The sequence below is a fragment of the Macaca mulatta genome, chromosome X (assembly GCF_049350105.2).
Source record: "Macaca mulatta isolate MMU2019108-1 chromosome X, T2T-MMU8v2.0, whole genome shotgun sequence".
Lineage (NCBI taxonomy): Eukaryota > Metazoa > Chordata > Mammalia > Primates > Cercopithecidae > Macaca > Macaca mulatta.
Genome location: NC_133426.1, coordinates 30,098,831 through 30,112,255, shown reverse-complemented (window position 1 = coordinate 30,112,255; position 13,425 = coordinate 30,098,831). Strand labels below are relative to the sequence as shown.

Sequence of the window (13,425 nt, the reverse complement as noted above, 5' to 3'; positions counted from 1 at the left end):
TACACTTTAGAATTCTAGAAATTAGCTTACAAAGTGAGGAGGATCTATAGCTGCTGTCGTAAAAAGATTCTGCATTTGGCCGGGTGTGGTGACTCATGCCTGTAATCCCAGCACTTTGGGAGGCAGAGGCGGGAGGATCACAAGGTCAGGAGTTCAAAACCAACCTGGCCAATATGGTGAAATCCCGTCTCTACTAAAAATACAAAAATTAGCCGGGCATGGTAGCGTGTGCCTGTAATCCCAGCTACCCGGGAGGCCGAGGCAGAAGAATCGCTTGAACCCGGGAGGCGGAGGTTGCAGTGAGCGGAGATTGCACCACTGCAGTCCAGCCTGGGCAACAGAGTGAGACTCCATCTCAAAAAAAAGAGATTGTGCATTCACTTCATTAAATAAAAAGAGCAAATGGCGCAACAATATATACATTGTTACCTATGTATGTTAAAAACTCAATATATTTTCATGGCATATCTATGTGTTAAAAAGCTTTGAGTGGGCTTTAAAATGACACACATCAAATTATTAATTGTGGCTACTTTTGAAAAGGGGGCTGAATTTTAGAGGAAAGTTGTGAGATTGTGATTTATTGGTATTAAAATTTTTTCCAACAAGAATATGCATACTACCACTAGCTTTATGATTAAAATATTTTTAATAAGCCTGACAATAGAAATAGTAGTTGTGTATATTACTCAAATAAAGTAACTGCTATCTGATGCAACAACAACAACAACAAAAACCCTGAAATATGAATGGGTTAACACAACAAATATTTCTCTTTTTTGTGCACATAAAACCTGAAGTCGGTTGGCAGTGACCTAGAGAACCAGGTTGTTTCTATCATGTGGCTCCACACCTCAACGTGGGTTCTCCATGTTTGCTGTTGAATGGAAGAGAAAGCATGGAGGTGGCCGACTGGATCTCAGTGCCTTGACCTAGAGATGACAAACATGCTTTTACTCATATTTCAGTGGCAAGGGTTAAACACATGACCCTTTTTAACTATGAGTAGACTGGGAATGTAGTCTCTCCATGAGCCCAGGAAAGAGAGCAAGACATCATATAGATAAACACTTGCCATCTCTGCCATAAACCGGTACACAGTAGATGTTCAATGAAGAGCAACTGTTATAATTGGTTAGGACAATAACCCTCTTCATTTCTTAGAGGAGTTTGTAAGAAGGCCAAATTTGCCTTGAAATTTGCAACATTTTTCTAGTGTCTACTATGTGACAGATGTTTTCAAACACAAGGTCATGTCTAATTTTCAAAATGATCCTGGAAATTTCTACAAGGAGGATTTGTCCTTTGTCGATCAATAGCACATTTCTACACGACTCTTTATAATAACCTGCGTAATTTTAGTAGGCTGAGAATTTTCTCCTACCTTTGGTGCCTGGTCAAATCATAGCAACCCACCACCTACTTAACATTCCCAAACACCTGAACAGGTACAATGAAGCACACTGAAAAACCAATATTTTCCTCTGGGGCAGATAAAGATAAGAGTAAACTGAAGGATAGTAAGTTATTTTCTCTTTTTATTCAAAGTTGGCATGTCTGCCAAGGAACCATTTTCCACCTCTGAGAAGGACTTGAAGAAAGATTTTTAGGGATTTAGCCACAGTAGATGTTTGCTTACACAGTGATTTCCTCTGTCTTTCCTTATCTACCACTTAAGAGGCAAGCTTTGGATGTTGACCACCTAGGTAAATTCACTCATTGGTGTATGTGTTCAGTGGCCTGTCTCAAATAAAATACTCTATTAAAATCCTACTGCAAATATCAGGGTGGTTTTAAAAAGCCTCTTTTCTAGCCTCAGGGTTATAAATCAAGAAACAGTAGATTCTGTGCTAAATCAAACTCTTCTCACTAGTAGATTTGAAAACACTTTCACAGTGTAGTGGCAGCATCCAGAGACATGAAGAGGTGTCTAGGCTTCACTATTTGAAGTGAACAATTACACGAAAGGTGCTGTTGCTGTCAAAGGGCATCTGTGGTGAGGGGTGGGACCTCCAAGCAGTTAGAACCCTCTGTGTTAGGGAAAGTGCAAGTGAGTCTGGGCTGTTCCTCTGGGAGCAGGTGCAGGCTGCAGAGAAAGACACAGTGAAGCTGACCAGCAGGTCAGTTCCAGTTTGGACAGGGGGGCACACTGAGGAAGACCCCGGGGAAGGGCACTGTAATGTGGGAAAGCACTGGACTAGACTTATGTGCTGGGCCCAGAGCAGAGTCAGCTCTAGAGGAACCTGTGGGCTAGAGGCGGGAGAACCCCAGGGCAATGAACCCCACAGTTCAAAACTCTGTTTCTCATTTTGCCTTTCCTTTCACTGAAAGGCCTGCTTTTAGTACTTTGGCCACAGGGCACTTGTTATCATTTGAGAGATATTGTGGAATAGTGAGAATTAAGAGACAGTTTGGCCTCAGATTGCGAGAAGCAGGACAGTGAGGGCTCTGGAAACATTCAGACTGGGGGTTTTGTCCCAGCCCTGTCACTTACCAGCCGTGTGAACTTGAGGATGTTGCAAGTTTTTCATCTCCTAATTTGATAAGCCCCATCTTGTAGGATTGTGGAACACATGAAATGTATGTAAGGCATCTGGCAAAGTGACTGGCAAATACTGGCTCTTTAATGAATGGCAGTTATTACTATGATTATATTCATACCAAGAAAACTACTCTCATCCCTGGAAAATTTTTGTTTTGTCCAGGAATTGTCAGAGAACATGCAGTACTCTAAAAAACAACCAAATAAGTCAAAATGCTGCTAAGCAAGTAACGCTACGTAAATTCTCCCCATGGGAGAGTATGTTATTTAATACAGGAGCAGGGACTTCATCAGAATTCAACTCAAAGCTTATAGAGTTTATGTCAAGGACCAACAACTCCCCTCCCTCTGAGATTCCCTTCCTACAAAAAATTCTTATTTTCACTTATTTCATCACCAATGAGATCTAGCCCTACCTTGGAGTTTTGCCAAATTATACAAAAGAAGACCTAATTAATGGAGTAGGCTCTGGCTGCACAAGCTCAGGGAAAAGAGTGTTAGCTTAGTGGTTTCTTGGCATCTCACCTCAAGGAAGTGTAACCTTTATTTCTCAAACCCTCTCTGGAGACAACGTGCATAAAACAACTAGTTTGTGCCCTGTGTTTGACTGCCCTGGGATGAGAGCACTGTATTCTTCAACTCCTACCCTAGACACAGGTTCTCTCTGCTTTACCCACAATCCCGAAGTAACTGTTAAGGGCAGTTTCCCTTTCCAAGCTTAATCTCTCAACTTTAAGGCTCATGATCTGAGGGTGTGGCACCTTCTTATGATTATCACCTCAACCAGTTCACTGTGGAGCTAACTTAAAATGACCTCCCAATGAGGGACTTGCATTGTCCCACACCACAAAGTGCCTTGGCTAAGGAAATTAACACTTGACTGCTCTTGTCTGAACCTTCTCCCACCATCCTCACTTTTTTTTCTTTTTTTAGGGAGTAATTTTTTATTAAAAAAATCTGTACATGTTAGAGTGTATCTCACCACCTTCCTTAAATAATAACTCCTTAGACTAAAAATCTGTGTGCAGGGGAAGGGTCTTCTCTAACTTAGTACAATCACTACTATCACAGAGCCTTACAAGGAGCAAATGCTCAATTTATGGTGAGAATAAATGAGCCACTGAACAAAGAATATAATTTATTACAATTTATTTTATCTGCATTCTTGAAAAGGTTAAAGACAACCAGGTATGTATCTTTGGATTTTACAAAAACAAAAGTGAATGAATGCAGAAAACAAAAACTTGACATGCTTTGCTTACTCTTCCTCTATTTTAAGACTCCAATTATGTTGTGTGAGGTTCTTTCACACATTTCTGAGAAAATCTCTATTCTAAAACTATACTTTCTTCTTCTTGAACCCAAAAAAGATTCAAGGATTTCAAAAATGTATTACAGAATATCAAAACTCTTATGCTTAAAGCTGGCGGCACCAATAAATGTGTGATCCATGTCGCTCATAGACATAGATCCCAACTCTAAATAAACGTTCTATTAAAAGAAAAACACTTGAAAGATACTAATGTTTAACAGGAACACAAAGAAGATATATGTTATGATCTCTCTAGCCCTATCTTGGCTTCTACTTTAAAAGGTTGGCATCTTGCCACAAAAACAAAGTGAACAATCTGCCTTAATTCTCACATGGGTTGGGAGGAGTTGCTGAATGCGGCTCTAGAACGCCCTCTAAAACTTGCGGCAGTAGTGCGACGCCTGGCTCTAACACTGGATCGGACTCGGGCTCTCTCTTCCTCATCTCTCAAAGCCTCTTCATAATGGGATGGGAAGTCACGGGGAGTGGTACCATTCACCTTGGCCAGAAACTCGAGGACTTTCATCTTGGTGGTTTCAGTGTAGGCTCTTGGACCCCACAGGAATTGATAGCGTGGGGGATCACTGTTGGGCACCCGCTTGTACTTCAGATATTTTTCCTTCACCAGATCTTGGGTGATGAACTTCCGGGGTTCCCCATAGATTAAGTGCTCCTCTCCATCATAGGCTCCCAACATATTCATGAATTTCCAGATCTCTTCCTCGGTGGCAGAGTTGCCATTTAAGAAGATCACACCCAGGAGAGGCATCAGAAGCCCATTCCTGGGAAAGTCCCAATCATTGCTCAGGTTTCCATCATTGGTGAGGTTTAGCTTGCTGACGAGGGTGTAGGTGTGGCCACTAGGGTTGTCTTCCTTCAAATCAAGGCCAAAGACCAGCTCCAAGCGGTGAGAGGCTCTATTGAGGATCTCAGGGAAGTGATCCTTATACTTTTCATCAACAAACTTCAGCATATCTGCCTTCATAATGGGCTCTCTCATTTTATACTTATGTAGCATGAAATGCATCAGCATTCCTGCTTCCCAGGCTACAGGATCTTTGACTGACTTCTCAGTGGATGTTGTGCCCTGGGAGGAACTTGCATTTTCCTCACCTTGGCCTTTGGCACCTTCATCAGATTCGGTGCATGACACAGCCGCAGCAGCAGTGGTGGTGGGTGAAGCTCCCTGAGGCTTCTGGGGGATGCCAGCAGCAAGGGAGCTTGCGGGAGTATCCCCCAAAACAGGAGAGGAGGAGGGGCACTCCTCTTTCTCTGCTGCAGTGGCCTCAGCAACCTTGAGACCCTGGGTCTCCTCTCGTGCCTTGCGGCGTTTCTCACGAGCACGGAGCTTACTCTTATGACCCCGAGGCATGATGGCTGTGGTCAGGCAAAACAGGCAGGAGTGTGGGCAGAAGGGCAGGAGATGTGGGGCCTGAAGGAGAGAGAATGAGATTATGTGAGCACTTGCAGTAGGGAGGTACCACCTTGGCTTTTAGAGAGCCACTTCTGCTGGTTTTTTTGAGGGCACTGCTCTAAGAACCCACTAGGCTCTTGTTGCCAATCCTGCCTGGGACTGACTGGGTGACAGCAGAGGTTGGCAGTGTAGACTACCTCTGTGTTCAAGGGCCCTCTCAATTTATATACAGGATCTTCATATCTACTCTTGGAAGGGGCTGGGACCTCCTTCCTGTGCTGCTCTGAAGCTGACACTTCAAAGCTCTCTGGAATCCACCAAAGAAAAATGAGGCACTGCTTCAGCCCACCATCCTTGCCGGGGGCTGGGCGGGGTGGCAGTGCTGACAGTTCTGTGGAACTCTCTGTCCTGGGCTAGTTGGACCTCAATCTTCATTCAGAGTCCTCATCTCATCTATATCTAAGGTCTGGGAACCTCTCTTCTGCTAACTGGTGCTGCATCTTCAGACCAAAGCTGTCACCTCCCTTAGACGTAATGCAAAGAAATAAAGAAGTCTCAGCCTGGCAACCCTTGGCGAAGGCCTTTGAGAGCTAAGTGCAGAGACAGGACTAGCATCGTTGTTTTTCCTCTATTTGGGATGGTGGTTGGGGGCTTGGGGGAATGGTACCTTCAGTCCACATCCATACTTTCACTCCCAGAAGGGCCTAGGGCTCTGTTCTCTCTACACCTGAGGACCTTTACTCATAGTAAGGCCTACATCTGCCTGAGACCCAATAGAGGAAATGAGGGTGGCTGTATCTGGTCACATCGCCCATATTCTCCAGAGGCTCAAAGCTGTGGCTGGCAGGTTGAAGCCCTGCGATGTGTAGTCCCACTCATGGTCCTCACTCAAGGTCTCCAGTTTGACTCCTGGGCGGGCCTAAAATGCCTCCTACCCCTCCTGCTAACCCATCCGACTAAGACCTTCATTTCCGTTATTCCTGAAGAGGAATTTAGGGGCACTTCTGACATTTATGCTCAGGGCTTCCTAGGGATGACATACAGAGTGACTCTGAGGGATCCCCACTGATGAGGTGGGAGTTCCCTCAAGTCCTCTCTATGAGTCCTGGCACAACCTGGAAATCCTCTCTCTACTGACCTGAGGCCCTTTACATCAGATTAAGATTCTCATTGCCTGAGTCCCAAGATGAAAGAAAGCCTGAATCACATCCAGTCACCCCGTCCTCTATGGGGCTCCACTGTTCTGGGGTCGTTGTTCTCTTTAGTCTTCACTCAAGCAAAGTCTGAGCTCCTCTCTAAGCCTGCTTGATTCTTCCAACCTCAAACAAAAGCCTTCACCTCTCTGAGTACCCAGGGCTAGTCTTGAGGGGATGACACATCTGGTTACTTCTGCCTGGGGTTTCCCAGAGCTGAGAGGGGGTGGAACTTGGTGAAGCCCCACTCTCTAGGTCAATGCTCATCTCATTCCTCCTTCAGTGTCTTCTCTGTCTTGATCTAACGCCTATCCAGTCATACAAAGCCCCCCACCCCCAACTCCTTGAGGAAGAAGTGAAACTTTTCCCATCTGGCTACAACTGTCCATCATCTCCCAAGGATGAAAATCAGGAAGGAATTCCGTGTTTCTTTCACTGTTATGGGATGAGTGGTCCCCCCAGTTCTCAGGGTCTTCTTCTTGACTCCTGGAATTACCCGGGAATCCTCTAGCTGCTAACATAAGGCTGCCCCCTTTGATGAAGTTCCTCACTTCCCTGAGATGCTCTAGGAAGAAGTGAGTGAGACTCATCATATCACCATACCTGGATCTCCCAGGTCTCAGTGGGGATAGGGCTCTTTGTGTGTTACCTCTTTCTTGGAGGGGGTCCCCTCACACTCCCTCAGTATCACCATCTTTTAGGAACTGGGCCTCCTCCCTGTACTAAATAAGGGCTTTCATGTTAAACCAAAGCCATTATGTACCTGAAACAGCCCCTGAAGGAAATGAGAGGCATCTCAACTTGAGAGTTCTAACCCTGGCTTCTCAGGAATGAACGCCAAGGTAAGACTGTGTGTTCCTGCCTGTTCTGGACTACATGGTTACCTCATTCCTCATACAGAAACTGTACCTTAACACCTGTCTTGGCATATGACTCCTATCTCTCTACTGAACTGGGGCAGCAAGGTCTTAAACCAAGGCCCTCCTCTCCCTAAGACCACAAAGGCAGAAGCCAGGGAGTACTTGAGCCTGCCAGCTCTGGCCTGGGATTCCCAGGGACAGCATCAGGCGCAGCTGTCTCACTTGTGTATTGAGTAGCCGCCATTTCCTCACTCAGTGTCTCCACCTACACTCGTCACTCTTTCTGGGACTCCACCCATGTACTGGTCCTGAGACCATGCCCCGTAGACAAAAGTTCTCATACTCCTTGGACCTAAGTTTACAGTCATAGTGGGCCACATCCCACCATGGCTGACTGGGGCCCGTGCGTGCTGACAGCAGGAGCGGGACTTTTTTTTTTTTTTTTTTTTGAGACGGAGTCTCGCTCTGTCGCCCAGGCTGGGGTGCAGTGGCGCAATCTCAGCTCACTGCAAGCTCCGCCTACCGGGTTCACGCCATTCTCCTGCCTCAGCCTCCCAAGTAGCTGGGACTACAGGCACCCGCCACCATGCCCCAATAATTTTTTGTATTTTTAGTAGAGACGGAGTTTCACCATGTTAGCCAGGATGGCCTTGATCTCCTGACCTCGTGATCCACCCGCCTCGGCCTCCCAAAGTGCGGGGATTACAGGCGTGAGTCACCACGCACAGCCCAGGAGCGGGGCTTTTGGACCCCACTGTTCTGGAGTCTGTGACTCCCTCAGTTGTCACACAGGACTTTGTCCCTGATTCCTAGTAGGGTTTAGGACTCCTCCCTCTATTGACCTGAGTCTGTAAGACTTAGGCCAAAGCCCTCATCTCCCTGAGTCACTGAAGAGACAGTCAGGGTGCTACCCATCCGGTTACCTGAGGCCTCCCAGGACCAAATGGAGAAGCGGGACTTAGTGGGGCCCTCTTTGTTACGGGTGGGTGTGGTCTCTTCAATTTACACTCAGGGTCCTCACCTTGACTCCCAACCAGTCCTGAGAATTCACCCTCGGCTGACCCGACGCGGCAACCCTTACGCTCGCTCGGGTACTCGCCTTCAAAGCGGAAGTGAGGATGAGCCACATCCGGCAGCCCAGGGCCTCTGAGGGCTGACGGCAAGAGTCTCTGAGGACTGACGACAGAGGCAGGACGCTAGGACACTGTTCTGGCATCGCTGGTCCCTTCGTCCCCACTAGGGTTCCTCACCTTAGTATCTAGCAGCCTGGGACAACTTCCACCTCTTGACCCAAATCCGCCAGGCAGACACTGCGCCCTTACGCTCGCTCGCTCCCGCGCTCGCGTCCTCGCCTTCAAAGCGGAAGTCAGGATGAGCCACATCCGGCAGCCCGTGGCCTCAGGGCTGACGGAAGGGGTAGAACGCTACCGGACGTAACTGTTCTAGCGTTGCTGCTCCCTACGTCCCCACTAGGGGTCCTCACCCCTGCTCATCTAGCAGCCTGGGATGACTCCGCCTTCTGACCCAAATCCGCCAGCTTCCAAACAATACCCCCACCTCCCTCAGCCCCCAAGGTGGAAATCTTAGCGAGCCACACAGGCCATCCCTGCCTTGGCCTCACAGGCCTGACAGCAGCGGCAGGGCTCTGTGAAAGTCCCTTTTTGGGGAGAGGTCTTCTCATCAGCTGTCAGAGTCCTCATCTGACTCTGGTTTCCTCTCCGGGCAGAACTGAAGTGACTCCCTTCCAGCCCCATGCTCCCCATCCTCCCTGAGACCTTCCAGGTGGAAATGAGAAGCATCTTAGGCGGATAGCTGTGTGTGATGCCTCAAAACAGGGGATGAATTCTGGGGACTCGTCTGCTGGTGGAGTCCTCTCTTAACACTTAAGAGTCCTACATTGATTCTTGTTAGGGTCTCGGCCTCTTCCTTCTGTAAAACTGAGGCTGCCCCAATTAGACGGAACCAGTCATGTCCCTGAGACTTTCCAGGCAGAAATCAGCCTGCCATCTCCGCCAAGGCTTCCTAGGGCTGACAGCAGAGGGGACTTTGTGAGGCCGTGTGGGTGCTATCCTTAGTTCACATTCAGGTCCTCACCTTGACAAGTGAGCAAACCTGTAACTTACCCTTTGTTTACCTGAACCTGCTCCTCTCACATCAAGGTCCTGTTTTCTGAGAATTTTGAGTTGGAATTCTGGATGATCCTCATGATCACAGTCCTTTTGCAACCTGCAATAACAGATAGTAAGAAAAGGACTCCATAGAACCCCACAGTTTTGGCTGGGTCCTTCCATCAATCTTCTTTTATGCTCCTTGCCTTTACATGTATCAGAACCTGGGACTCCTCTGTCTACTGAACTGAGTTCACTCTCCTGAGGGGCTGGATGAACCCTTACATTTTGGAGTGGTTTCTCCCCACTATTCATTCATGAGTGTTCTCATGTTGGCTTCTGTCTCTTGATCAAACTCTTCCAGGGAAGTGTCACATCCCTGCAAAAATTTGACCAGTTTCCTCTTTGCAAACCTTGCAGAGAAGAGGTCCCTGTCCCAGAAGTGATGTGACACTAGGAAACTGAAACGGAAGGTGGAGAGCCTCGGACAGATGTTGTGCTCTCAGGGAAAAAAACATGCTGATCTATTTCTTCACTTCACCAACCAAAGGGTAGTTCTAAAAGATTTACTTTCTACAGAAAAGGTGCAGCCAGATGATTTTTGTAATCTTTTGATCTTTCGAAGCTATCTAAGTTTGCTTCTGTCGGTGATCATATTGTCACCAAGTATTGTTTCTTTTTCTCTGTAACTCACGTCTGTCAATTATTGTGGTATTCTTCTTGCTCTGGTTATGTATTTCAATCCAGTGTTTGGGGTACAGAGACCTCTTCTTTCTTACCTGAGACACACTTTGGGGTTGTAGAAGAAAATGAATTAAGCAATTCACAGTAAGCTTCAGTTTGGGAGGAGTGGAACAGTGTGAACTCTAGAGGAATTCAGACCAGCAGTCTAGTTCCAGCCTTATCACTTACTAGCTGTGTGAACTTGGGCACATTACCAAACTCTATGAGCCTCGGGCTCTGCATCTGTGAAATGGGCTTGACAAGCCTTGTCTTGTAAGACTGGTGGAATGTGGTGAAAGTGTGCAAAGCCCTGGTGTGCATTGAGACTTTAAACAATGCTTGTTATTACTGTGATTATTTCAAGTACAGAAGAAATCATCCACCCTGCTGATTTTTTTCAAGTCCAAGAGATAACAAAGAATATACAACTTTCTAACACATGGAACAACAAATCAGTCCAAAACGCAACTTACAAAGAAACTCTAAATAACTTTTCCGTATTAAATCATATTTTGAGTGTGGAGTTGTCTTTCTCATCTGAAAGCAACTCAAACCTTCTAGGGTTTGGTTCAAAGACCAACTCTGGCCTTTCATCCAAACCACTTATTTTCATTCATTTTACCACCATCAAAAATCTAGATCTCCCTTAGAATTTGCAAAAACACATGAAAGGAAAAAAATTCGTTTTAATGGAATGGGTTCTGGCTGCCCAGCTGATAGCAGAGTATTAGCCCAGTGGCTTATGAGTTTCCAGTCTTAAAGGAGTATCACCTTTATTTCTCAGAAACACTCTGGGGACTACTTGCATAAAACACCTAGTTTGTGTACTGGATTCACTTTACTTGCACTGGGACAAGAGCACCGGCCACTTTCAATCCCTGCTTCTAGGCAAAGATTCCCTCTGGTTTTTCCGCAATCTCAAAGTAACTGTTAAAGGCAATTTTTCATTCCAGTCTCCATCTCTGAAGTCTGAGATCCACCATTTGAGTGTGTGACCCCTGCTCAGTGCACCCCATCTAGGCACTAGGCCGGGACATAAAATTACCTCCTATTGCAGTATGGTCGGTTTCCCAAAGTCTCGATTACCTTGCTTAGGACATTTACACTAGATTCCACTGCTGGAAACACCCCCACCTTCTTTCTTATCCCCTCTTTTCACCTGTCTTTAGGTCTTAGGGAGTATCTCATCACCTTCATTATATGATAGCTGCTGTTGGATTCTAAAATTCTATGGGCAGGGATTGGGGGTTTTTTGTTGTTTGTTTGTTTGTTTGTTTTTTAGTTTATCCAGTACTAGCCAGGAGCCCTCCAAAGAACAGCTGCTCAATTAATATTTGGACGATTAAAGTGTAAGTGACCAGGAAGTCAAATGTATTGCTATTTAATTTCCCCCACATTCCTGAAAAAGCTAAGCCAATCCGGGTACATACACTTCACTTTTACAAAGAAAAACTAAAAAGAACAAAACAAAGCAAGAATTGACCACATTTTACTTTTTTTTTTCTCTACTTCATGGTCCCACCAACTTTATTGCAAGGTAATTTCCTTTTCACAAATTTCATATTCCAATTCCATATTATCTTGTTCTAGATCACAGGAAAAGACTTAAAAGATGTTTAAATTGTTTTACATAATGCAAAAATTCTCGCTCTTCAACCTGTTATATTTTAATAAATGAGTGATTCATGCCTTTCACAAACTTAGATTCTGAAACTAAATAAATCTACAATTAAAAAAAAGGACACTGAAAAGCAGGAAAAAGAAAAGATAAATCATTTTACATACAAATATGTTACATATAGTGTTCCCACCAACTCCCCTTTGGCCCTCCGTTAATTAGAAGGTTAAGTGTTTTGTTAATCAAAAGTAAAGAATATACCTCAGACTTCACAAGGAGTGGGAGACACTGCTGGACACCACACTGAAACATGCCAGACCCAGTTGCAACACTATCTCTGGCTCTCTCTCCCTCATCTCTCCAAGTCTTCTCTTAATGGAGGGAAGACAATGGGGACACTGTCATTGACCTTGGCCCAGGCCTCCACATTCTTGAATAATCTAAGCAAACCAGGTATGTAACTTTTAAATTTATGAACAAAAAAAGACTGAACGGAGTAAGACAAACCATGAATAAAGCAACTTTTACTTTTCTTCTCTTTCTATCTTCAGATTCTACCTATTTTACTGTGAAGTTATTATAAATTTCTAAGGATAACCTTACTCCCATGCCATGTTATTTTGCTCTGTATCACAAAAATGATTTCAGGATTTTCTATTTGTATTTCTAAAACAAAATTCTTATTACTAAACCAACCTGATAAACAGCAATAAGTGTGTGATGCATGCCATTTCTAAACTTATATTCTGAATCTAAATAAACTTTCTATTTTAAGAAACATCACTAGAAAATACAACAAAGAGATAAATCAACAAGTTATTCATGCATCACAGGAACAGAGAAAGCAACAGGTCTTTCAACCACAAAATGAACAATTTGCCTTAGATCTCACATGGGGTGGGAAGAGCTGCTGGATGTGGCCCTGGAATACGTACTAGTCACGGCCGTAGTGCCACGCCTGGCTGCAACTCTGGGCCGGGCTCCGGTTCTCTCTTCTTCATCTCTCAAAGCCTCTTCATAAAGGAGTGGGAAGTTATTGGGGGTGGTGTCATTCACCTTGGCCAAAAACTCCAGGACTTTCATCTTGCTGGTTTCTGCATAAGCTCTTGGACCCCACAGGAATTGATAGCGTGGGGGATCACTGTTGGGCACCTGTTGGTATTCCAGATATTTTTCCTGCACCAGATCTTGGGTGATGAGCTTTCGGGGTTCCCCAAAGATAAGGTGCCTCTTTCCATCATAGATCCCCAACATATTCAGGAATTCCCAGATTTCCTCTTCACCGGCACAGTTGCCGTTTAAGAAGATCACACTCAGTAGAGGCATCAGAAGCCCGTTTCTCGGAAGGCTCCAGGCACTGCTCTGGTTTCCATCATTGGTGGGGCCTAGCATGCTGACAAGGATGTAGGAGTGAGTGGTGGGGTTGACCTCCTTCAAGGCAAGGCCAAAGACCAGCTCTGTGCGCTGAGAGACTTTCCTGAAGATCTCAGGGAAGTGCTCCTTGTACTTTTTGCTGATGATCTTCAGCATTTCTGCCTTTGTAGTGGGCTCTTTCATTTTATACTTGTACAGCAGGAACTGCACCAACATCTTCGTCTTCCTGGTTAGAGGATCTTTGAGTGATCTCTCAGTGGATGTTGAGGCCTGGGAGGAAC

At 45.4% G+C, this 13,425-nt stretch overlaps 1 protein-coding gene across 2 annotated transcripts; it reads right to left on the bottom strand.

Annotated features, from left to right (window-relative positions):
* Window positions 1-3,668: 3,668 nt before the first annotated feature.
* On the bottom strand, window positions 3,669-12,899 carry MAGEB1 (MAGE family member B1). Of its 2 annotated transcripts, NM_001260599.1 has the most exon segments (3): window positions 3,669-5,286; window positions 9,445-9,547; window positions 12,032-12,899. In NM_001260599.1, a coding segment is annotated over 1 exon segment (1,044 nt). In that variant the 5' UTR covers window positions 5,227-5,286; window positions 9,445-9,547; window positions 12,032-12,899; the 3' UTR covers window positions 3,669-4,182.
* Between the last annotated feature and the right edge of the window lie 526 nt (window positions 12,900-13,425).

Coding starts and splice junctions, on each gene's coding strand:
- MAGEB1 (XM_015127121.3), bottom strand. CDS start 8,703: ATGTGGCTCATCCTGACTTCCGCTTTGAAGGCGAGGACGCGAGCGCGG. Junction 5,287..8,571: donor CCAGGCTGCTAGATACTAAG/GTGAGGAACCCT, acceptor TCTCTCCTTCAG/GCCCCACATCTCCTGCCCTT.